The sequence below is a fragment of the Oncorhynchus tshawytscha genome, linkage group LG02, assembly GCF_018296145.1.
Source record: "Oncorhynchus tshawytscha isolate Ot180627B linkage group LG02, Otsh_v2.0, whole genome shotgun sequence".
NCBI classification, from domain to species: domain Eukaryota; kingdom Metazoa; phylum Chordata; class Actinopteri; order Salmoniformes; family Salmonidae; genus Oncorhynchus; species Oncorhynchus tshawytscha.
This window is the reverse complement of record NC_056430.1, coordinates 2891908-2917693: the sequence shown is the minus strand read 5'-3', so window position 1 is coordinate 2917693 and position 25786 is coordinate 2891908. Positions and strand designations below refer to the sequence as shown.

The 25786-nt window shown below is 41.8% G+C and overlaps 1 protein-coding gene across 1 annotated transcript; it reads left to right on the top strand.

The window, feature by feature from the left end:
• Window positions 1–1314: 1314 nt before the first annotated feature.
• LOC112219687 (homeobox protein BarH-like 1) lies at window positions 1315–4967 on the top strand. Its single transcript, XM_024381170.1, has 4 exons — window positions 1315–1882; window positions 3521–3812; window positions 4062–4146; window positions 4291–4967. The coding sequence occupies exons 1-4, from the start codon at window positions 1675–1677 to the stop codon at window positions 4456–4458; spliced, it is 753 nt and encodes a 250-aa protein (XP_024236938.1). The 5' UTR covers window positions 1315–1674; the 3' UTR covers window positions 4459–4967.
• Window positions 4968–25786: the final 20819 nt, after the last annotated feature.

The window sequence follows — 25786 nt, the reverse complement described above, 5'->3', positions numbered from 1 at the left end:
TGGAATGCCGTCTGCGAGCCAGGCCTAATCGCCCAACATCATTGCCCGACCTCACTAATGCTATTTAACCAGGTATTTATATATATATATATAACCCTAACCCTTTATTTAACCAAATATTTATATATATAACCCTAACCCTTTATTTAACCAGGTATTTATATATAACCCTAACCCTTTTTTAACCAGGTATTTATATATATATAACCCTAACCCTTTATTTAACCAGGTAGGCCAGTTGAGAACAATTTCTCATTTACAACTGCGACCTGGCCAAGATAAAGCAAAGCAGTGAGACACAAACAACAACAACACAGAGTTACACATGGAACAAACAAACGTACAGTCAATAACACAATAGAAAAAATCTATATACAGTGTGTGCAAATGAGGTAAGATTAGGGAGGTAAGGCTATAAATAGGCCGTAGTGGCGAAGTAATTACAATTTAGCAATTAAACACTGGAGTGATAGATGTGCAGAAGATGAATGTGCCAGTAGAGATCCTGGGGTGCAAAGGAGAAGAAAAAAACAACAATATAGGGATGAGGTAGTTGGATAGGCTATTTACAGATGGGCTATGTACAGGTGCAGTGATCTGTGAGCTGCTCTGGCAGCTGGTGTTTAAAGATTAGTGAGGGAGATATGAGTCTCCAGCTTCAGTGATTTTTGCAATTCTTTCCAGTCATTGGCAGCAGAGAACTGGAAGGAAAGGCGGCCAAAGTAGGAATAGGCTTTTGGGGGTGACCAGTGAAATATACCTGCTGGAGCGAGTCATCATTAATGAAGCAAACTAAGAGATTGATGCTTCCGGCCATCAGTGTATATTTCCATTTCTAAACAATGTTGCATGACCTGATCTGGTATTGTTCAGTGTTTGGGTATGAATGAATTGCATGTCTTTAACAAATTGCATAGGCCTACATTTGTATACATTTCCCTGATATATTTAATCGAAATGTTTACTTTCTACAACAAAATGTTTTAACATTCATTGTAAAATGTATTTCAAAGACGTAGCCATTGGAACCTTCAAATTGACCATCTCACACCAGCATTCCTTCAACATTGTGCACAATAAATCTCTCTTGCTTTCTCTGGTCAAGAGTAGATAGGCAGGATAATGTGTCCAAACCAAATACATGCCTACTAATTTGCTTAAATAATTTGCCTATTTTAGCATGCAAAGTAGTGTTAATAGATGTTTCCTTCCTTCCTCGGGTCTGAGAGGCTGGCTCGTCTGAGGGGAGGAGCATAGAAAGGGAACTCTCTTATAAGCCTTGAACTGCTCCATGCATACTCTTGGCGACGCTATAGCCTACAGTAAACAGGGGGTAGACTGCATTACTTGATATTGGCCGGAAATTAAACGTTATGATGACACTTTGAGGGCGTTTGGTTCCATATTGCAATCTCCATAGTTGGGTTTTAGCAAAGAAACGGTTTGATTCAGCCACCAGGCAGAATCAGGACGGGCTTATTTCAGTGTCCAGTTGAGAATGTTAACTTCCAGCCCTGCACCCGAGTGACTTATTCCATCCCAGAGTTGTAAAGTGAGAAGGGACGGCTGTTTAAATGTGATTGCATGTCTCTACGGTATAGCTAGACTACCCAAGGAGGAAGAAAAATTAACGTTTTTGTTGCACTCGGTCTCTCCCGCTGACCGAACTGAACCATGCAGCATCCCTTGGACTTGGGGGCTCACTACTATCTTCCGGAGGCTTACAACGACCACCGCTCCCACTCACATCGCTACCGGAGCTTCATGATCGAAGAGATTCTGACCGACCACCCGGACCATAAGGTGTCTACCCCGGCAGGGGAGCTGCTCAAGTTCGGAGTACAAGCTCTGTTATCGGCACGGCCATACCACAACCACCTGGGTAAGATGCACTGCTTTTGATTCTAGCTTGTTTTAAGATGGAGGTGTGTACCCGAAAAATGTGATTGTATTTCCAATAAGTCTTTGTTATATAGTCTTCTCTAGACCAGGACCGAGTTTGGGAAACCCTACTCCATATGAATGCTTTTGATTCGTTCAGGCAGTAATTGTCCCAAATGGCGCTCGTAAAACAAGTTGATTTAATGCATCTTTAAATATGAGCCTGTTTACATTTGTGTTTCTGGTATTATTTACTTATTGGAAGTGCACGATCTAGGAACGTTTTAAATGTGTGTGTATATATAGGCTACAAATGGTAGGTTATAGGGCAAAGGTCAACCATGCACCCCAAAATAAGCAATCGAGAGAAGCGCGTTACCAGTGCGTGCCTTTTTATTTAACCAGGAGTGTCAGTTAAGAACAAATTCTCATTTACAATGACGGCCTACCTCGGGCCAATTGGGAATCCCTATCACGGCCGGATGTGATACAGCCTGGATACGAACCAGGGACGCCTCCTGCACTGCATCGTTTTAGACCGCTGCGCCATTCGGGCACCCTAATTTAGTCACCGTATTTCAAAAACAACATTGTAATTTCATTGGATCTTTAAGAAGGTTTCTAAAGTATATATTGCTGTATCAAAAAATATAGACAAGTTTGTCTTGTGAATGTTTCCACTCGAGCGAATGTTCACACTGGGTCACCAGACTTTAGAAAGGGCGATGCGGGCCTTAAGTTTCACGCAGCGGGTCTCTGCCTTCAGAGTATTGGACTCATGTTCTTTTTCCAGTGTAGTATTATCAATCAATCAATCAATCAAATGTATTTATAAAGCCCTTCTTACATCAGCTGATGTCAAAGTGCTGTACAGAAACCCAGCCGAAAACCACAAGCAGCAAGCAATGCAGGTGTAGTAGCACGGTGGCTAGGAAAAACTCCCTAGAAAGGCCAGAACCTATTACACGTGTTTACATTGATTGGTCATGCGATTTGTAAAACTAGTCCTTGTTTATCGAATACCACTATTTATGCATTTCAGCAGTCATATGGGTCATATGAATTTGGCTCAGGGAAATTGTGTTGGTGGGTGAAAAAACACTAAGAGAGTAGTAGTTTGAAGTCACTTTGCGTGTCAATATTTCGACTAGAAAGTAGATGCATTTGGTTACATATGACATTAATTGAAATTATATTTTCAACGTTAATACGAATATACATCTATAATGTTTATAATAATATAACTATTGCTATAAGTATTACCATAATTATAAAATAAATACAATACCATTTTACAATTAAATGATTCTTATTTGTATTGGGCCGAGGCCTATCGTAGTATAATGTAATAATATCTTAAATAGGCTACAATACTACTATGACTTAACTATTATTAAAATAATACAGATATAACAATACAATAATACTACTACTAATAATATTATAAAATAAAATGTTTTGGTAACATTTCTCTGTATTCATGTTAACCTTTATTTTTACCAAGAGAACTGTCATCATCAGTTTGTAATTGCCAAGCTAATAGTCAAGTGTGCAGCCGATAGGCATTGTTAAATTAATTATCTGTGTAGACCTAGAATAATTCCATTTAAATGTGATATTGTTGGACTCTGACTTTCAGTTTTGAAGGCCGACCAGTCGGGTATCCTGAAGTTCCCCATGTCGCCACTCTCTTGTTCACTTGGATCACCGTTAGGCTCTGCTCTCCTATCTGGGGCTCCAGGCCTGCACCACCGCTCAGCCTCCCACCACCTCCCGCTGGACATCCACCTCCGAAGCAAACTGGAGCACCTCGGCGACGGCAGCAGCAAGACCAAAAAGGGCCGACGGAGCAGGACAGTCTTCACTGAGCTACAGCTCATGGGCCTGGAGAAGAGATTTGAGAAACAAAAGTACCTTTCAACACCTGACAGGTATTCAAATGAATTCAATCAACTTCGTTTATCCCCAAGCCCAGTTATTGGTGATGTGCGGAAAAGGCGACAGGCAGAAATAAAAACATGCAGATGCCTTATCTGCTGTTATGACTGATGAAACCAAAGAAAATATCCTCCTTTAATACCATTGACTATCGACTGCTTTTAGTTCAAGGCAGCGTCATAGTGTGCTATTCGAGAATGTAAAGGAAATCTCTCTAATCGCTTCTGTCTTTGTTCATGTAGAATAGATCTTGCTGAGTGTCTGGATCTGAGTCAACTACAAGTCAAGACCTGGTACCAGAACAGGAGAATGAAATGGAAGAAAATAGTAAGTTCTTATTTCTTATTATGAACAATATGACAAGGAGGAGAATGACTTGTCAATTATCTTGGTTTTATGGTAGGACTAAACCGCTTTATTGCGGACGGTTGAATTATTTTAACTGAAACTTGAATCGTTTCCACTGTACAGGTCCTACAAGGAGGAGGATTGGAATCTCCAACCAAACCCAAAGGCCGTCCTAAGAAGAATTCCATCCCGTCGAGCGAGCAGCTTTCGGAGCATGAGAGGTCTCGAGACGTCGACCGTAAATCGGACTGTTCCACCTCGCCACTTTCAGACACTAACCAAGAGGAATAATAACGTTGGTGCTCCGAGCCTCCGACTAACTGACAACGAACTATCTGACGATGTTCTCCTGACATACAGCCTCTGGGATGCGTAATGTTGCATGCATGGTCGACCGTTGGATCCAAGTGCCTTGACGTGGATATGTTGGAATTTAGAGAGCGACTCATGTTCGCCTTCCGTATGAGAGGCGGAACATGATTTTTTACTACTAATCTCGCTCATCCTGGGACGATGTTACTTTTTGTATGCTATATTACATCTTCTTTCATCATCAATGTGTTCTCAATACCTACTATGTGCGTCCCTCCGCGTCACGACAAACTGTTTTTACTGCTGTGGAGCGGTAGAGAGAGGAGGCAGGAGTGAGGGGGGACAGAGAAACATCCATCGACCAGTAGGTACTGTTTCATTGCCTCCATTCGAAGGACACACTTTACACACAGGTATTCTGTTCTGCTTTTGTTTGTTTTGCATATTTACATGTTTTATTCGGTTTTTATTACAAAGATATTTTTGGATGGAATTAAATATTTTTTCACTTACACTTAATTGTTATTTTATTTGTATTTTATATTGAAAGGAAATTTCCTGCAATCACATAAGAATGTTGATGTTGGCAGCTGGGAGGTAATTTTCCCTACAAAATATTACCATTCTGGAACACTTATAGGCCAATCCATCTGCCTTTTCCGTTCCAACGCTGTGATGTGAACAGTCGTTCACTTCATAACATTTTAGCAGTGCTACAATTTCTTGGTGGGTAGGCCTAACATTACGGACAATTCAGCGTGACCTAGACAGCCCTGGGTTTATTTGAACGGAAACGAAATGTAACGACCAAAGCGAAATATGAGTGCTTAATAATATGACTTTAAGGGTAATTTAACAAGTAGGTTAACTCCATAGAAAACTGGTGCTTGAACACTCATAACTGAGGCCTACAGGCAAATCCAATGTTATAAAATCTAGTGCTCACCACCGATAATGGAAATGATACGGTCATGTTTCAAATATTTCAAACATAATGATCTAATCACACGTTTTTAACTAGACAACAAAGAACCTTTATCGGTCAATAATGACATTACATATCTAAATGATCGTGTAAGGTGATAAGGCCCGAGGGCACTTCACTTTCCAACCATGGAGTCCGTTAAACACACTAGTGAGCGTATCGCATACGAGTGAACAGCTTGCAGGTCTCAAATAACAACTCACCACATTAGTTTCTGATACAATAAAATAGTATCCTCCCTTTCATATTCTCAATAGGGGGATTCTGACCCGAGTTAAGCCCGCATAAATCAACATATCAACTTTCCCACAGTAAAGTTATGAAATGCTGTGCCATTATGCAGCATTTACATTGTAAGGCCTTTTAACTTGCTACCCCGACATTCTGTCATGTTAAATATTAACCACTATAATTATCGACCGTCAGTAGGCCTAATGACCACACACAGGCCCATTAAAATGCCAATTAACTGTTAGTTCCCTTCAGTTGGTGTAGCCTACATTATCATTCCATTTAATTACACTGTTAGTTCCCTTCAATTGGTGTAGCCTACATTATCATTCCATTTAACTACGCTGTTAGTTCCCTTCAGTTGGTGTAGCTTACATTATCATTCCATTTAATTAACTGTTAGTTCCCTTCAGTTGGTATAGCCTACATTATCATTCCATTTAATTACACTTAGTTCACTTCAATTGGTGTAGCCTACATTATCATTCCATTTAACTACGCTGTTAGTTCCCTTCAGTTGGTGTAGCTTACATTATCATTCCATTTAATTAACTGTTAGTTCCCTTCAGTTGGTATAGCCTACATTATCATTCCATTTAATTACACTGTTAGTTCACTTCAATTGGTGTAGCTTACATTATCATTCCATTTAATTACACTTAGTTCACTTCAGTTGGTATAGCCTACATTATCATTCCATTTAATTACATAGTTTCGTTTACCTTAATTTGCTTCCACTGTAAACGCCGTCATGGCCATGCGGTTGTTTCTGAGGACCATTAGTAACAGTTGATAATAAAAACTAAAAAAGTAAATAAAATAAAGACCAAGCCGCAACAATTTGAACCCAACACATGGGGCAATACCTGGCCGTGTCATCACACAGTTCCATGGTTAGTGCAGGTAATAGACGAGGGTATAACCTACTATTGTACAGTATTCTCCCTGTTATAATTCTATGTATACTAATCTTCCAACATTACCATGGGTTGAAGAACTGAACGAACACAACCACTGCTTTCTTTCTTTCAGGCTTAAATGTTCTTCAAACCTATTTTTTAAATGTTAGAATCTTTATTTAACCTTTATCTAAATGATTCAAACACTTTCCCAAACCTAAATAATCTACAAGATCAGAGTATTTTTTTAAATCTACCAATTTCTGAGACAGAGATGAATATGCATATATTAACTGAGCTTTAACATTCTGAACCAATTCTCTCGAGTCTGTCGACAAAATTCAAAATTACAAAGTACCCTGTATTTAAAGGGGATGGTTTAAGATACATTTACTGAAAACAATATCGAATTAAAATTCCGCAAGAAAATCTGTCGGCTAGCAAGTTTTCAGCGGTTGGAAAGGCGTAAATTCCTAAATCGGAATCGGTCCCCATGAGAATAGTATGCTAGTCACCAGCTATTCCTTTTGGGTGGAAATCAAAGAAATGACGGTGTGGCAGAGGTGTGTCTACAGATATGTCGTATTCTGACCTTGACTTAAGGTTCCACGTGGAACAACATCTTACTTTAATTTTCCCGACAGAAATGACACCATTCTCCATGCACTGCCATGTAAATACACACATTCGTCCCATTTTCAGCAACAATTGGCAGATTTAAAAATACGCAAACTTTTTAAAAATGATTTTAATTGAACCTTTATTTAACCAGGAAAAGCCCATTGAGATCCAGAGTCTCTTTTTTTAAGGGAGACCTGGTCAGAAGGCAGCAACAATTTTTTAAATATTTTTTATTTATTTTACCTTTATTTTACTAGGCAAGTCAGTTAAGAACAAATTCTTATTTTCAATGACGGCCTAGGAACAGTGGGTTAACAGCCTGTTCAGGGGCAGAACGACATTACATCATTAAAACATACAACATGATCCAGCCTTTAAAAAAGCATTTACACTCCTCTGAAACAGTCTCCCATCAATATTTTAAATCCATTCAGTACCACTAACATATCTAGATGAAGCATGGATTGTAGACTATTCCATGCGTCTCGTGCACAAAGAGATGGCAGTCTTGCGTAATACTGTGAAAGTCCTGGGGACTTTAAGTAGCAACCACCTAGGAGACCAGGTATGGTAACTGCTGCTGGTGAAGGAGACCAGACCACAGAGGTAAAGAGGGAGTTTACCTGCTGGTGGTGAAGGAGACCAGACTACAGAGGTAAAGAGGGAGTTTACCTGCTGGTGGTGAAGGAGACCAGACTACAGAGGTAAAGAGGGAGTTTACCTGCTGGTGGTGAAGGAGACCAGACTACAGAGGGAGTTTACCTGCTGGTGGTGAAGCAGACCAGACTACAGAGGTAAAGGAGTTTACCTGCTGGTGGTGAAGGAGACCAGACTACAGAGGTAAAGAGGGAGTTTACCTGCTGGATGGTGAAGGAGACCAAACTGCAGAGGTAAAGAGGGAGTTTACCTGCTGGTGGTGAAGGAGACCAGACTACAGAGGTAAAGAGGGAGTTTACCTGCTGGTGGTGAAGGAGACCAAACTGCAGAGGTAAAGAGGGAGTTTACCTGCTGGTGGTGAAGGAGACCAGACTACAGAGGTAAAGAGGGAGTTTACCTGCTGGTGGTGAAGGAGACCAGACTACAGAGGTAAAGAGGGAGTTTACCTGCTGGTGGTGAAGGAGACCAAACTGCAGAGGTAAAGAGGGAGTTTACCTGCTGGTGGTGAAGCAGACCAGACTACAGAGGTAAAGGAGTTTACCTGCTGGTGGTGAAGGAGACCAGACTACAGAGGTAAAGAGGAGTTTACCTGCTGGTGGTGAAGCAGACCAGACTACAGAGGTAAAGGAGTTTACCTGCTGGTGGTGAAGGAGACCAGACTACAGAGGTAAAGAGGGAGTTTACCTGCTGGTGGTGAAGGAGACCAAACTGCAGAGGGAGTTTACCTGCTGGTGGTGAAGCAGACCAGACTACAGAGGTAAAGGAGTTTACCTGCTGGTGGTGAAGGAGACCAGACTACAGAGGTAAAGAGGGAGTTTACCTGCTGGTGGTGGAGACCAAACTGCAGAGGTAAAGAGGGAGTTTACCCAAAAGGGCTTTGTCGATGAACACATACACATGTATATTTCTGCGCATATAGAGTGAGGTCCAACCTACCATTTGGTACAATGTGCAATGGTGGGTGAGTGACTTGGCACCTGTAACAAAGTGCAAGGATGCATGATATACACAGTCCAGTCTCTGTAAGATGGAGGAGGTTGCATGCATATACAACAAGTCACCATAATCAATTACAGAGAGAAAAGTGGCCTGAACAAGCTTCTTTCTAGACTTAAGTGGGAAGCAAGCCTTATTACAAAAATAATAACCCAATTTCAATTTAAGCTTTGTCACAAGATTATCCACATTAAATTTAAAGGACAACAAATACCTGGATATTTGTAGGATGACGCTTTTTCAATGGATAAGCCATCAGATGTGACCATGCTAACCTTCTCTGGCAGAGTTCAGGCTCTGGTAAAGGTCATGAATTTAGTATTTTGGTACATTCAAGACCAGTTTGAGACCATAAAGGGAGGCCTACAGTGACTGAAAAGCAGTCTGGAGCTCTTCAACAGCCTGAACCAGAGAAGGAGTACATGAATAGATGACTATCATCTGCTGGTTGAATCCCATTTCCCAAATCATGAATAAAAATTGAGAACAACACAGGAGCTAAAATAGAACCCTGGGGCACACTATTAATCTCCAGAAAGCTAGACTTGTGATTGTCAGAAAGGTAGTTCCTAAACCAATTTACTGCCCCTTCACTGAGACCAATGTTTCTGAGTCTAGCTAACAACAATTCATGGTCAACTGAATCAAAGGATTTTGATCAATCTACAAACAGAGCAGCACAACGTTGCTTTTTATCAAGTGCATTAATGATGTCGTTTGCCACTGCCATAGCTGCAGTTGTGGTGCTGTACCCCGATCTAAAGCCAGACTGAACCCCACTCACTAGGTTCTTTTCAATGAAGATGTTTTTTAACTGTGAGTTCACTAGGGATTCAGATACTTTGGCCAGGATAGGGAGTTCCCTAGGGATTCATAGACATTGGCCATGATACGGAGTTAACTAGGGATTCATAGACATTGGCCATGATAGGGAGTTCACTAGGGATCCATAGACTTTGGCCAGGATAGGGAGTTTGAAGATAGGATGATAGTTATTAGCATCTGAGGAATCTCCACCCTTTAGCAGTGGGAGGACATCAGCTGAATTCCAAATGCTGGGTATGGAATTGGTCAAGAGACTCAAGTTGAAAATGTGAGCCACAGGTTCAGTAATAATACCAGCTGGTATCTTTAAGAGGTAGGGGTCCAGGTTGTCTAGACCTGCAGACTTTTTAGTGTCTATTGCCTTGTGCTTTATAGACCTCAGCATAAGAAACAGGCTCAAAGTTAATGGTTCACATGAGGGCCTATATCATAGTTTACTGTAACAGAGCTGACATTAGAGGCCTGGGCCCCACCATTATCAACAACAGAACCAGCAGATATGAAGTGCTTGTTAAAACCCCTACAATTAAAACCCCCTGTCCATCTTCCCCCCTGAAGCTAGGACAGCAGAGTCCCTGTCCATCTTCTGAAAACATCTGAAACCCTACCTCTTCAAAGAGTTTTTAAAATCATCCTAAAATAATCAGACAATCCTGAAAGTTATCATATTCAAATTCAATTCATTAATAATTGATTGGAAGGTGGATACAAGTTGACAATAGTGGTTGAACAATAGTCCCATATATGTACTTGAATAATCCTCACAAATCATGGAACAGGTTTAAACTGCTATTTATGATCTGAGTTCCATAACGATTCAAATAGGCAAATAAGTATTGCAGAGAGTTAGCCTAATATGAGCCACTAATGCTAGCAACCTTCTGGAACAACTACATGGACGTGCCAGGAAAGAAAGTTAGATGGAATGATGCAAAATGTAGGTCACAAACTGAAGGAAACTACACTACAGTGACAGTTATAAATCTAGGTTACAAACTGAAGGAAACTAACAATACAGTTATAAATGTCTGTGTCACGTTCTTCTAAATGAGCAGACTAAGCAGCGTGAGTATAGTTCCACATCTTTAATTACAAAGTGAAACTGGAAACATAACAACAAAACTTACAAAGACCCGTGACAATGTAGTGCTTAAACACACTAACACAAACAATATCCCATAACCCACAGGTGGAAAAAATGCTACTTAAGTATGAGCCCCAATTAGAGACAAGTCAGCTGCCTCTATTTGGGAATCATACAAAAACCCAAACATAGAAAAAACAACCTAGAACCCCACATAGAAAATATAAACTATACTAACCCCCCAGTCACGACCTGACCTACTCCACCATAGAAAATAAAGGGCTCTCTATGGTCAGGACGTGTCTAGACTGGGCATCAGTGCAGAGGAAGACTCCTGCTTGGAGCGGGACTGGACGCCGTGCTCGGACTGTGCATCAGCGCAGGGGAAGGCTCCAGCCATGGAGCTGGAGGCTCCGGACCGTGGACCATCGCCGGAGGCTCCGGACCGTGGACCATCGCCGGAGGCTCCGGACCGTGGACCATCGCCGGAGGCTCCGGACCGTGGACCATCGCCGGAAGCTCCGGACCGTGGACCATCGCCGGAGGCTCCGGACCGTGGACCATCGCCGGAAGCTCCGGACCGGGGAGGCGCACTGAAGGCCTTATGCGTGGGGCCGGCACAGGTGGCCCCGGACTGGTGAAGTGCACTTCAGGGGGAGTGCGAGGAGCAGGCACAGGACGCACCGGACTGGGGACACGCACTTCAAGGAGAGTGCGAGGAGCAGGCACAGGACGTACCTGACTGGGAAGGCGCACTTGAGGGAGAGTGCGAGGAGGCACAGGATGTACTGGGCTGTGGAGGCGTACTGGAGACCTGGTGCGTATAGCCGGCATCAATGGTACCGGAACTTTAACACACTTCGCACGGCAAGTACGAGGAGTTGGCACAGGACTTACTGGGCTGTGGAGGCGTACTGGAGACCTGGTGCGTATAGCCGGCATCAATGGTACCGGAACTTTAACACACTTCGCACGGCAAGTACGAGGAGTTGGCACAGGACGTACTGGGCTGTGAAGGCGTACTGGAGACTTGGTGCGTAGAGCTGGCACAGATGGTGCCGGGCTGAGAAAGCACTTTTCAACGCGCCTGCACTGCAGCATACTCCTTTCCACAACCTCTCTCCGGTATCTCTCATTACCTTCTTCAATCAACTCCCACACAGGCTCTGGCTCACTCCTCGATTCAACCGGACACCCCTTGTGCCACCCCCCCAAAAAATATTGGGGTTGTCCTTGGGCTTTCTGTGGCCGCGAACCCCGGTGTCGTCGCTGTCCTCCCTTCTCTCCCTGCATCTGCTTCCACGGAAGGCTTTTGTCTCCAGCCATAATTTCCTCCCACGTCCAGAATGTCTTCTCCTTCTTTCTCTCCTCCCAAGCCCAGGATACTTTCTTCACCTGGGCACGCTGCTTGGTCCTGTTTTGATGGGATATTCTGTCACGTTCTTCTAAATGAGCAGACCAAGGCGCAGCGTGAGTATAGTTCCACATCTTTAATTACAAAGTGAAACTGGAAACAACAAAACTTACAAAGACCCGTGACAACGTAGTGCTCAACCACACTAACACTATCCCATAACGTAGTGCTCAACCACACTAACAATATCCCATAACGTAGTGCTCAACCACACTAACAAACAATATCCCATAACGTAGTGCTCAACCACACAAACACAAACAATATCCCATAACGTAGTGCTCAACCACACAAACACAAACAATATCCCATAACGTAGTGCTCAACCACACTAACACAAACAATATCCCATAACGTAGTGCTCAACCACACTAACAATATCCCATAACGTAGTGCTCAACCACACTAACAATATCCCATAACGTAGTGCTCAACCACACTAACACAAACAATATCCCATAACGTAGTGCTCAACCACACTAACACAAACAATATCCCATAACGTAGTGCTCAACCACACTAACACAAACAATATCCCATAACCCACAGGTGGAAAAAATGCTACTTAAGTATGAGCCCCAATTAGAGACAATGAGTCAGTTGCCTCTATTTCGGAATCATACCAAAACCCCAACATAGAAAAAACAACCTAGAACCCCACATAGAAAATATAAACTAGACTAACCCCCCAGTCACGCCCTGACCTACTCCACACCATAGAAAATAAAGCCTCTATGGTCAGGACGTGTGTAACAGCTTTCTTCTGTTGAAGGAGAGGCAGACCAAAACGCAGTGTGGTTATTTAGATACATCTTTAATAAAGATGAAAATAGAATATACAAAAACAAGAAACGTGAAAAACCGAAAACAGCCCTATCTGGTGTAACAAAGACAGGAACAATCACCCACAAACCCCAACACCAAACAGGCTACCTAAATATGGTTCCCAATCAGAGCCAATGACTAACACCTGCCTCTGATTGAGAACCATATCAGGCCAAACACAGAAACAGACAAACTAGACACACAACATAGAATGCCCACTCAGATCACACCCTGACCAAACAAAACATAGAAACATACAAAGCAAACTATGGCCAGGGTGTGACAACGTGACAGTCTGTGTGTATTACTGACATGGCTCCCAGATTGTGGCCAATTTTTAACTTGACACATTGTAAAATCAAACTGAGAAAATCCCAGGTACATAATTAAAACATTCTGAACTACATACATCAACTAAGTAGGTTTGGCCCTACAGAAGACTATAGCTAGGGTTCAGCCCTACAGAAGATTTAGCTAGGGTTCAGCCCTTCAGAAGATTTAGCTAGGGTTCAGCCCTTCAGTAGACTATAGCTTGAGTTCAGCCCTACAGAAGACTATAGCTTGGGTTCAGCTCTACAGTAGACTATAGCTTGGGTTCAGCCCTACAGTAGACTATAGCTTGGGTTCAGCCCTTCAGTAGACTATAGCTTGAGTTCAGTCCTACAGAAACCTATAGCTTGGGTTCAGCCCTAAACATCCCAGACAGTCCTTTCTAATATTGTTATGACTACAATGGATGATAGGAGTAGGACACTACTGTGTAAATAAATGCATGGTCAACAATCTTCCCCATAAAATATTGCATCTCTGATGAGGCATATCAAGGATTATTCTCTGATGAGGCATATCAAGGATTATTCTCTGATGAGGCATATCAAGGATTATTCTCTGATGAGGCATATCAAGGATTATTCTCTGATGAGGCATATCAAGGATTATTCTTTGATGAGGCATATCAAGGATTATTCTCTGAGGCATATCAAGGATTATTCTCTGAGGCATATCAAGGATTATTCTCTGATGAGGCATATCAAGGATTATTCTCTGAGGCATATCAAGGATTATTCTCTGAGGCATATCAAGGACTATTTTCTGAGGGGGAAACTACGACCTGAGTTAAGTGTAAATGGAATGTAATTCCCTTTTTAAGCACTTCTCTCTCTATGCGTATTGTGATCTTAAACTCAATCATCAGAATAACATGCTATTCATTTTGGGGGGAGAGCTAATAAATTAAGGTGTGGCTGGAGGTGTGTCTACAGATGTGTCATATTCTGACCTTGACCCTAAAAATTCCACCACCATTACGTTGATAAGTTGATAAGAGCTAGTTAAATGAGTCATCTGTTTGGAGAAGGGATTTGTAAATACACATTCATTGTTTTACATGAGTTTTCCTGATAGAAATAGCATTCTCCATGCACTGTAATTTATAAATTGATGAGATCTATTGATAAGAGCTAGGTAAATGAGTCATCTGTTTGGAGAAGGGGTTTGTAAATACACATTCATTGTTTTACATGAGTTTTTCTTATGATCCCTAGAGATGAATGTGAAACCAGTTATATGGAAGCAAACTGAAAGTCCTATCAACATGACATGTATTGTGACTCCTTTTCCATAGTGAAGTAGGCTATACATAGCTGTGTCGTTATTCACAATTTTTTAATTGTGTGCCCTCAAGCTATAGGTTTCTTGGATGAAGTCTTTGGAGACCCAAGCTATAGGTTTCTGTAGGGCTGAACCCTAGCTATAACCCAAGCTATAGGCCTCTGTCGGGCTGAACCCAAGCTATAGGCTTCTGTAGGGCTGAACCCTAGCTATAGTCTGCTGTGGGCTGAACCCAAGCTATAGGTTTCTGTAGGGCTGAACCCTAGCTATAGTCTTCTGTGGGCCGACTCCAAGCTATAGGCTTCTATAGGGCTGAACCCAAGCTATAGTCTGCTGTGGGCCGAACCCAAGCTATTGGCTTCTATAGGGCTGAACCCAAGCGATAGTCTGCTGTGGGCCAAACCCAAGCTATAGTCTTCTATAGGGCTGAACCCAAGCTATAGTCTTCTGTAGGGCTGAACCCAAGCTATAGTCTTCCGTTGGGCTGAACCCAAGCTATATGCTTCTGTTGGGCTGAACCCAAGCTATATGCTTCTGTTGGGCTGAACCCAAGCTATAGGCATCTGTTTGTTAGTGTGTATAGAAATATACTCATAATTAAACCTAAACCTATTGCAGATTTATCAACACAGATAGTGGAAAATAAGATTATTGACAGACATGTCAACTCTGAAAGATAATATCAAACCCTGTCCTATGCATCCGGAAAACTATTCTAAATCTAACAAATGGTGAGGTAGCATTTGAATGTTTTTTAGTTGCAGTAATGACATGAGCTTGATTTCAAAACCATTCTTGAAATGTCCCTCCTTTCAAAGTAAGATATATTTAGGCCTGCGTGTATAAACTGTAGGCCTAGAGAGCTAGTAACCTCAGCCAAGAGCTGCTGGTGACGCTCTTCAAATAAACCTAGTTCTGTTGAGCCACATCACACGACCATGGCTTTTTAAATGTCCCATTTCAGGACCCAGTGTTTAGCAATAAAGTTGGTTGCGGGAAATCTTACATTTTCATTAAAACCTCCGTTCTGTGAGGGGTGTGTTTACACTGACTGATAAATATGTGGTAATACAAGAATATTTTCAGAGATTCAAAGTTATTTATTCTTACAGATATATTTACAGAAGTCTCACATCAAAGGATTTGACTCAAATGAACTTCAGTTGGCTTGAATAATGACTAAATGACTGTAGAGATTCCAAGTCAACAGACGGATTGGTTAACTAACCTTGGTAGGCCTTCTCCAGAATCACTGGGTTGAAAAACTCCCAATAAGGTTTATTGTCTTTCTTGAGGGGTATTGTCTTTACATATTCCTAGTAGAAAGTGTTCTAGGTCTCTATTTACAAGGCATGGACGGTTACGTGCACTTTATTATTCTGTCTGTATTAAAGCCCTTTACTGATTGGCAGTAATTGGACCTGGCTGCCAAGTGGGTGGGCCTGCCTCCCCAGTGGGTGGGCCTGGCTGCCAAGTGGGTGGGCCTGCCTCCCCAGTGGGTGGGCCTGGCTGCCCAGTGCGTGGGCCTGGCTCCCCAGTGGGTGGGCCTGGCTCCCCAGTGGGTGGGTCTGGCTCCCCAGTGGGTGGGTCTGGCTCCCCAGTGGGTGGGCCTGGCTGCCCAGTGGGTGGGCCTGGCTGCCCAGTGGGTGGGCCTGGCTCCCCAGTGGGTGGGCCTGGCTCCCCAGTGGGTGGGCCTGGCTCCCCAGTGGGTGGGCCTATGTCCTCCAAGACCCACCCATGTATTTCAGTTAACTGATTTCATTTTATGAACTGTAACTCAGTAAAAACTTTGAAATTGTTGCATATTTTTTCATTATATATAAACATATATTGTTATGTTACACTTAACCCTCCTGCTGTGTTCCGGTCGAATTGGACCAATTTACAAGTTTTCTCTCTGAAAAATGTAGATAATTTAATCTGATTGTCATCTGAACACACAATACATTTGGATGATTTTCATTAAACTTTGGGTGTTTTATTTAACTTTTGTACACCTGTGGTGTTCCCAGTCAAAAATGACCAGTCATTAATAGGTGAGACTACAATAAGTGTATAAAATTAAGTTCAGGCACATTCACCAGATGGACACACTTCCTCTCCCAGACCCCCACATGCATGTGTGTTTGAACACACACACACACACACACACACACACACACACACACACACACACACACACACACACACACACACACACACACACACACACACACACACACACACACACACACACCTCACTCCCCTTCTTGGCTTCCATGGCAACCCCCACAGCAACCTTTCGCCAATAGAATATTTCCCCCACAGGGACCACACCTGTTGACGTTCTCACAAACAAGCGCAAAATTGTTTCAATAATACATAGAACTTTTCTGGCAGCTCTGGTATATAAAGCTTTTTTGAGGCCTTGCTCACAATTCATTCTGTAGCAGCACAATGACCAAACGATAAACTATATGAGAGGCTCTTGATCATATCTTTGATCATGACACTGGTGAGGAGGGAGAGAGGCCAGAAAACTGACAGTGAAGATGCATTAGAGGAGGAAGTGTCAGAAGTTGAAGACAACACAGAATATGATCCAGACCCCGAGACATCCGATGTGGAACATTCCAGTGATGAGGAAGAGGGCCCTGCTGAGGTTGTTGTTACATTCCAGTGATGAGGAAGAGGGCCCTGCTGAGGTTGTTGTTAGAATCCAGTGATGAGGAAGAGGACCCTGCTGAGGTTGATGTTATAATCCAGTGATGAGGAAGAGGGCCCTGCTGAGGTTGTTGTTACATTCCAGTGATGAGGAAGAGGGCCCTGCTGAGGTTGTTGTTAGAATCCAGTGATGAGGAAGAGGGCCCTGCTGAGGTTGTTGTTAGAATCCAGTGATGAGGAAGAGGGCCCTGCTGAGGTTGTTGTTAGAATCCAGTGATGAGGAAGAGGACCCTGCTGAGGTTGTTGTTATAATCCAGTGATGAGGAAGAGGGCCCTGCTGAGGTTGTTGTTAGAATCCAGTGATGAGGAAGAGGACCCTGCTGAGGTTGTTGTTATAATCCAGTGATGAGGAAGAGGACCCTGCTGAGGTTGTTGTTATAATCCAGTGATGAGGAAGAGGGCCCTGCTGAGGTTGTTGTTAGAATCCAGTGATGAGGAAGAGGGCCCTGCTGAGGTTGTTGTTAGAATCCAGTGATGAGGAAGAGGGCCCTGCTGAGGTCGTTGTTACATTCCGGTCAAAGAATGGGAATTTGTCCTGGTCTTCATCCCCACCTGAGAAGAGAGGTCGGCTGACTCGGCTGAATGTTATCAGGATAACCCCAGGGCCAACGAGATATGTCATATCCCTGACATAAAATCCTGCCACTATTTAAACATTTGAAATAGTTTCAAAACAAATGTCCTTTTTAAACTTTTTTTAGTCTGTGATAAATAGCACAATATGTTTTATCTGAGTATTTGTTATAGTCAAAAATAATCCATACATTATGCTTTTTTTAAAACTAAAAAACGAGTTGTTTGAGCTCAGGTCAATGAGGCCTACAGGCCATAAATAGTTGTATGAGCTCAGGTCAATGAGGCCTACAGGACATAAATAGTTGTATGAGCTCAGGTCAATGAGGCCTACAGGACATAAATAGTTGTATGAGCTCAGGTCAATGAGGCCTACAGGACATAAATAGTTGTATGAGCTCAGGTCAATGAGGCCTACAGGCCATAAATAGTTGTTTGAGGTCAGGTCAATGAGGCCTACAGGCCATAAATAGTTGTTTGAGGTCAGGTCAATGAGGCCTACAGGACATAAATAGTTGTATGAGCTCAGGTCAATGAGGCCTACAGGCCATAAATAGTTGTTTGAGGTCAGGTCAATGAGGCCTACAGGCCATAAATAGTTGTTTGAGGTCAGGTCAATGAGGCCTACAGGACATAAATACATAGAAGTTCAAAACATGTAATGTTCACAAGAACTTAAGTTAATAAATAGATCTAAACAACATTAAGTGATAATATATGTATTATTATGGATTTATAATCAGCTGTAACGGGGCAGTCATTTTGGACCAATTAACATGAAACGAACACAACAGGAGGGTTAAGTGGCTTGCTTGGCATTGAGCAGTAAACAAAAAAAAGTATAACATTCATGATGGTGAAGTTTACGGAGAAAACAATGTTAGTAATGGGTATGATGGATGCTGCAGCGGGACTAAGCAGGTTCGCTGGTTGAGTAACCTGCTGGGCCGGTCAGGGAGACCAGGGGGAGACTGCGTTTCCTGCTGTCACGTGAAAGACTGACAAGCGTTGTTGAGTGGTTCTGACCCCATGACATGCCCATACATGAAAATCTACTCAATATTTACCACTGCATCATGTTGCGTTTCTGGAAACACTTTCAACTGAAAATGGGATAACTGAATCAACTATTTTATTTTATTTAGATTACGCCAAATGCATTCGAATGTAAAACGTTTAGTTCTATAGACTTGTAGCCGCAATGATCTGAATGAAAATTGCAATGAAAATGTACATTTCATGGCCCAAAACTATTATATTTTAATCTAACGTCAGTGTAATAAACAACAAATAGGGCTGGAAATTAGTGAAAGGGCCTTGTCGTATACACCACGTTAATTGAGACATATTTTACATAACCTGGAGATATGTTGAGGTGCGCTCGACGCATCAGCTGTGTCGCATAGAAAATACTGAAGTAAATACAAGGAAAATGTCATTAACATCTCTAAGAAAAATGAACAGCTGACCACATGATATTCTCCGTAATGTGGGCCTATGAGCTTTGGGAAATTTCGTGACCACCACCGAACTAAATTTTACAACATAAACTCAACTTTTTGATGACACCTTCCCAGTGGGTGTTTTGCCTAGATGAGGTTTGCACCCGTAGCGCGAAAAAAAACTGTCCAGGACATCCAAACAAAAAGCATATTAGAAACATATGCCTATGTCAAGTCAATTTATTGTTTATTATTGTGGTATTAAACCTACATATTGTTTATTATTGTGGTGTTAAGCCTACATATTGTTTTATTGTGGTGTTAAGCCTACATATTGTTTATTATTGTGGTGTTAAGCCTACTTATCGTTTATTATTGTGGTATTAAACCTACATATTGTTTATTATTGTGGTGTTAAGCCTACATATTGTTTTATTGTGGTGTTAAGCCTACATATTGTTTATTATTGTGGTGTTAAGCCTACATATTGTTTATTATTGTGGTGTTAAACCTACTTATCGTTTATTATTGTGGTGTTAAACCTACATATTGTTTTATTGTGGTGTTAAGCCTACATATTGTTTTATTGTGGTGTTAAGCCTACATATTGTTTTATTGTGGTGTTAAACCTACATATTGTTTTATTGTGGTGTTAAACCTACATATTGTTTATTATTGTGGTGTTAAGCCTACATATTGTTTTATTGTGGTGTTAAGCCTACATATTGTTTTATTGTGGTGTTAAGCCTACATATTGTTTTATTGTGGTCTTAAACCTACATATTGTTTTATTGTGGTGTTAAGCCTACATATTGTTTATTATTGTGGTGTTAAGCCTACATATTGTTTATTATTGTGGTGTTAAACCTACTTATCGTTTATTATTGTGGTGTTAAACCTACATATTGTTTATTATTGTGGTGTTAAGCCTACATATTGTTTTATTGTGGTGTTAAACCTACATATTGTTTATTATTGTGGTGTTAAGCCTACATATTGTTTATTATTGTGGTGTTAAGCCTACATATTGTTCATAATTGTGGTGTTAAACCTACTTATTGTTTTGCCTAAATCCATTTAGTTCTTTAGTTTTTCTCGTTAAAGACTTCTAGAAGAATGTCAACCCTGCAGGTTGCACCATCTGGAGACTGGCGAGTCCAATAGACAACTTAACCTCAACAATTGTATGCGTTGATTTAGTATCTTCGATTGGTGTAGTGGGGATAGGAACGAAAATATAAATCAAAGAAATAGTAGGAAAATGTGAAATGTATAAATGAGCATTTTCTTCATATGGAACTGTTAAAACATTTATTAACATTTATTAATGAATTTTGCCAATATTTCTGTCGTATGGATGTTTGGCCCTGTGTGTGGTCTGGAAGCAATAAGAATGATGCTGAATAATCAACAGGCTTGATTTGATGTCAATAATATTTATACTATCCTAACACCCTATTCTATTGAAATAGTTTAATAGTCACACCGGCCCTACTGTGTTTACTTGAATTATAGTTGCAACTTAAACTTATAGTCCTGTATCATGAATTCAAGGCTAAAGGGCTAGGCCTTCTCATCTAATATATTATGAATCATAAATATGATAACCCGTGGTTTAGGGGTGCCTAGAGAAGCGGGTAAACTGTAATTTTGCCCCCACAAAACCCCGAACAGCCCGCCAGGGGAACAGAAAGGCACTCCGTAGGCACACTGAATTCTATAAGAAATAGTGAGAAATCTCATATTGGTCTTTCCCGGTCAGGTCAACCCAAGCTGTCCTGTGCAGTAGGCCTACTATTGAAATAGATAAATGAGGCTGTCATCTGTCACGCCCTAGTCTTAGTATTTTGTGTTTTCTTTGTTTATTTGGTCAGGCCAGGGTGTGACATGGGTTTATTTTGTGGTGTGTTTGTGTATTGTTTTTTTTCCGTAGGTTTTGGGATTGTGGCTTAGTGGGGTGTTCTAGCAAAGTCTATGGTTGCCTGAGGTGGTTCTCAATCAGAGGCAGGTGATTCTCGTTGTCTCTGATTGGGAACCATATTTAGGCAGCCATATTCTTTGAGTGTTTCGTGGGTGATTGTTCCTGTCTTTGTGTTAGTTGTCACCAGATAGGCTGCATAGGTTTTCACATTCCGTTTGTTGTTTTTTGTATTGTCGTGTTTATTCGTCATTAAACATGTATCGTATTAACCACGCTGCATTTTGGTCCGACTCTTTCGACGGAAGAAAACCGTAACATCATCTGAGTCAGAAATTCACAGTTTTCTGTTTTTCTCTCAAAAAATGCAGATTTGTATTCTCAAAGTCACACTTTTTTAATAGAAAAACAACAAAAGTGGATATTGTGGATAAGTCCATAACAATGCTTAAACCACATCAGGAGTTCAATTTTGAGGTCTTGGAAAAATCTAAGACGTTTAGATTTTTGCACCCGCACGCCCGACTAGCATCACCAGCCTGGATGGTTCCGTCCTTGAATATGTGGACATCTATAAGTACCTAGGTGTCTGGCTAGACTGTAAACTCTCCTTCCACACTCATATCAAACATCTCCAATCGAAAATCAAATCTAGAGTCGGCTTTCTATTCTGCAACAAAGCCTCCTTCACTCACGCCGCAAAACTGACTATCCTACCGATCCTCGACTTCGGCGATGTCATCTACAAAATAGCTTCCAACACTCTACTCAGCAAACTGGATGCAGTTTATCACAGTGCCATCCATTTTGTCACTAAAGCACCTTATACCACCCACCACTGCGACCTGTATGCTGTAGCCGGCTGGCCCTCGCTACATATTCGTCGCCAGACCCACTGGCTCCAGGTCATCTACAAGTACATGCTAGGTAAAGCTCCGCCTTATCTCAGTTCACTGGTCATGATGGCAACACCCACCCGTAGCACGCGCTCCAGCAGGTGTATCTCACTGATCATCCCTAAAGCCAACACCTCATTTGGCCGCCTTTCGTTCCAGTTCTCTGCTGCCTGTGACTGGAACGAATTGCAAAAATCGCTGAAGTTGGAGACTTTTATCTCCCTCACCAACTTCAAACATCTGCTATCTGAGCAGCTAACCGATCGCTGCAGCTGTACATAGTCTATCGGTAAATAGCCCACCCATTTTTACCTACCTCATCCCCATACCGTTTTTATTTATTTACTTTTCTGCTCTTTTTCACCAATATCTCTACCTGTACATGACCATCTGATCATTTATCACTCCAGTGTTAATCTGCAAAATTGTAATTATTCGCCTACCTCCTCATGCCTTTTGCACACAATGTATATAGACTCTTTTTTTTCTACTGTGTTATTGACTTGTTAATTGTTTACTCCATGTGTAACTCTGTTGTCTGTTCACACTGCTATGCTTTATCTTGGCCAGGTCGCAGTTGCAAATGAGAACTTGTTCTCAACTAGCCTACCTGGTTAAATAAAGGTGAAAAAAATAATAATAAAAAAATAAAAAAGGGTAGTTACCCTTTAATTCAAGTGAGCAGGCACCTAGCACTGTTGTTTGGTTAGCAGTGTTTCTGTAGTACAGACACCTAACACTGTTGTTAGTTTAGCAGTGTTTCTGTAGTACAGCCACCTAGCACTGTTGTTTGGTTAGTGGTGTGTCTGTAGTACAGCCACCTAGCACTGTTGTTTGGTGTTTCTGTAGTACAGCCACCTAGCACTGTTGTTTGGTTAGCAGTGTTTCTGTAGTACAGCCACCTAGCACTGTTGTTTGTTTAGCAGTGTTTCTATAGCACAGCCACCTAGCACTGTTGTTTGGTTAGCAGTGTTTCTGTAGTACAGACACCTAACACTGTTGTTAGTTTAGCAGTGTTTCTGTAGTACAGCCACCTAGCACTGTTGTTAGTTTAGCAGTGTTTCTGTAGTACAGCCACCTAGCGCTGTTGTTAGTTTAGCAGCGTTTCTGTAGTACAGCCACCTAGCACTGTTGTTTGGTTAGTGGTGTGTCTGTAGTACAGCCACCTAGCACTGTTGTTTGGTGTTTCTGTAGTACAGACACCTAGCACTGTTGTTTGGTTAGCAGTGTTTCTGTAGTACAGCCACCTAGCACTGTTGTTTGTTTAGCAGTGTTTCTATAGCACAGCCACCTAGCACTGTTGTTTGGTTAGCAGTGTTTCTGTAGTACAGACACCTAACACTGTTGTTAGTTTAGCAGTGTTTCTGTAGTACAGCCACCTAGCACTGTTGTTAGTTTAGCAGTGTTTCTGTAGTACAGCCACCTAGCGCTGTTGTTAGTTTAGCAGCGTTTCTGTAGTACAGCCACCTAGCACTGTTGTTTGGTTAGTGGTGTGTCTGTAGTACAGCCACCTAGCACTGTTGTTTGGTGTTTCTGTAGTACAGACACCTAGCACTGTTGTTTGATTAGCAGTGTTTCTGTAGTACAGCCACCTAGCACTGTTGTTTGGTGTTTCTGTAGTACAGACACCTAGCACTGTTGTTTGGTGTTTCTGTAGTACAGCAGTGTTTCTGTAGTACAGCAGTGTTTCTGTAGTACAGCCACCTAGCACTGTTGTTTGATTAGCAGTGTTTCTGTAGTACAGCCACCTAGCACTGTTGTTTGGTTAGCAGTGTTTCTGTAGTACAGACACCTAGCACTGTTGTTTGGTAGCACATGAGATGGAGTTTGCACAACAAATCGCCACTAGATTTATGCAAATAATCTTTTTTCAAATAATCAAATAATTATTTCAGGTAGAAATACTAGTTTATCAACAACATTTCAAGATAAACATTCTGATACGTTTCATGTTTCATTTTTTTGATACGGTGTGTACATACCTCCACTACACACGGTGTGTACATACCTCCACTACACACGGTGTGTACATACCTCCACTACACACGGTGTGTACATACCTCCACTACACACGGTGTGTACATACCTCCACTACACACGGTGTGTACATACCTCCACTACACATGGTGTGTACATACCTCCACAACACACTGTTTGAACATACCTCCACTACACACGGTGTATACATACCTCAACTACACTACTTTGATACACATCATTTGGATTAAGTTAATATGCCCAATGCCCACTGAAAAATATATACCCTCCAGTACACCACTGATGATAACCATGACATTTCTGATCTGTTTAGTTTAGTTTATTAATTCGACCATTTAAAAAAACAAGCACACATACAACTTAAAAGCCATACATACACATTAATAAAATCATCGAGGATAACACACAATAAAGTCTGGGACTTATTTCCATTGTTAAATCACGGCGGATAACACACAATAAAGTACTAGCATAGTCAAAATGGCATTGAATGAGGGCTGTGACTAGCACTTTCATGGAGTCCTTATCCAGCAGCTTGGACTTTCTAGCCAAAAAGTTAGTCCTGGCATTAACCTTCCCTAAAGCCTTATTGGCCATGCTCACACCTCCAAAGCTTCCATCAAGGATACATCCCAAGTAGCTAACAGAGGTTTTAGTAGTCAGCACCTCACCCCCTAACTCCACTCTGATTTCAGACGACCTACACAATTTAGGTCTGTAATTCATCTGAATGAATTACAGTGCCTTCGGAAAGTATTCAGAACCCTTCCCTTTGTCCACATTAGTTACGTTACAGCCTTATCCTAAAATGGATTTTAAAAAATCCTCATCAATCTGCATACAATACCCAATAATGACAAAGTGAAAACCGGTTTCTAGAAGTTTTAGCAAATTCATTACAAATAAAAACAGAAATACCTTATTTATATAAGTATTCAGACCTTTTGCTCTGAGATTCGATATTGAGCTCAGGTGTATCTTGTTTCCATTGATCATCCTTGAGCTGTTTTTACAACTTGGTTGGAGTCCACCTGTGGTAAATTCAATTGATTGGGCAGATTTTGAAAGGCACACGCCTGTCTATATAAGGTCCCACAGTTGACTGTGAGTGTCAGAGAAAAAACCAAGCCATGAGGTCGAAGGAATTGTCTGTAGAGCTCCGAGACAGTATTGTGCCGAGGCACAGATCTGGGGAATGGTACCAAAATATTTCTGCAGCATTGAAGTCCCCAAGAACACAGTGGCCTCCATCATTCTTAAATAGAAGAAGTTTGGAACCACCAAGACTCTTCCTAGAGCTGGGCGCCCGGCCAAACCGAGCAATCGGGGGAGACCGGCCTTGATCAGGAAGGTTGCTTTGTCATTATGGGGTACTGTGAATCGTGAAGAAGGCGCAGCAGCGCCTCTTCAACCTCAGGAGGCTGAAGAAATTCGGCTGGTCACCAAAAGCACTCACAAACTTCTACAGATACACAATCGAGAGCATCCTGGCGGGCTGTATCACCGCCTGGTACGGCAACTGCTCCGCCCTCAACCGTAAGGCTCTCCAGAGGGTAGTGAGGTCTGCACAACGCATCACCGGGGGCAAACTACCTGCCCTCCAGGACACCTACACCACCCGATGTTAAA

What these genes read in the sequence shown, in the direction of transcription:
- LOC112219687 (XM_024381170.1), top strand. Translation starts at nt 1,675, where the DNA reads ATGCAGCATCCCTTGGACTTGGGGGCTCACTACTATCTTCCGGAGGCT. An exon ending in TACCTTTCAACACCTGACAG is followed by an intron (nt 3,813 to 4,061) that starts GTATTCAAATGA and finishes TTGTTCATGTAG; the next exon opens with AATAGATCTTGCTGAGTGTC. An exon ending in GAATGAAATGGAAGAAAATA is followed by an intron (nt 4,147 to 4,290) that starts GTAAGTTCTTAT and finishes TCCACTGTACAG; the next exon opens with GTCCTACAAGGAGGAGGATT.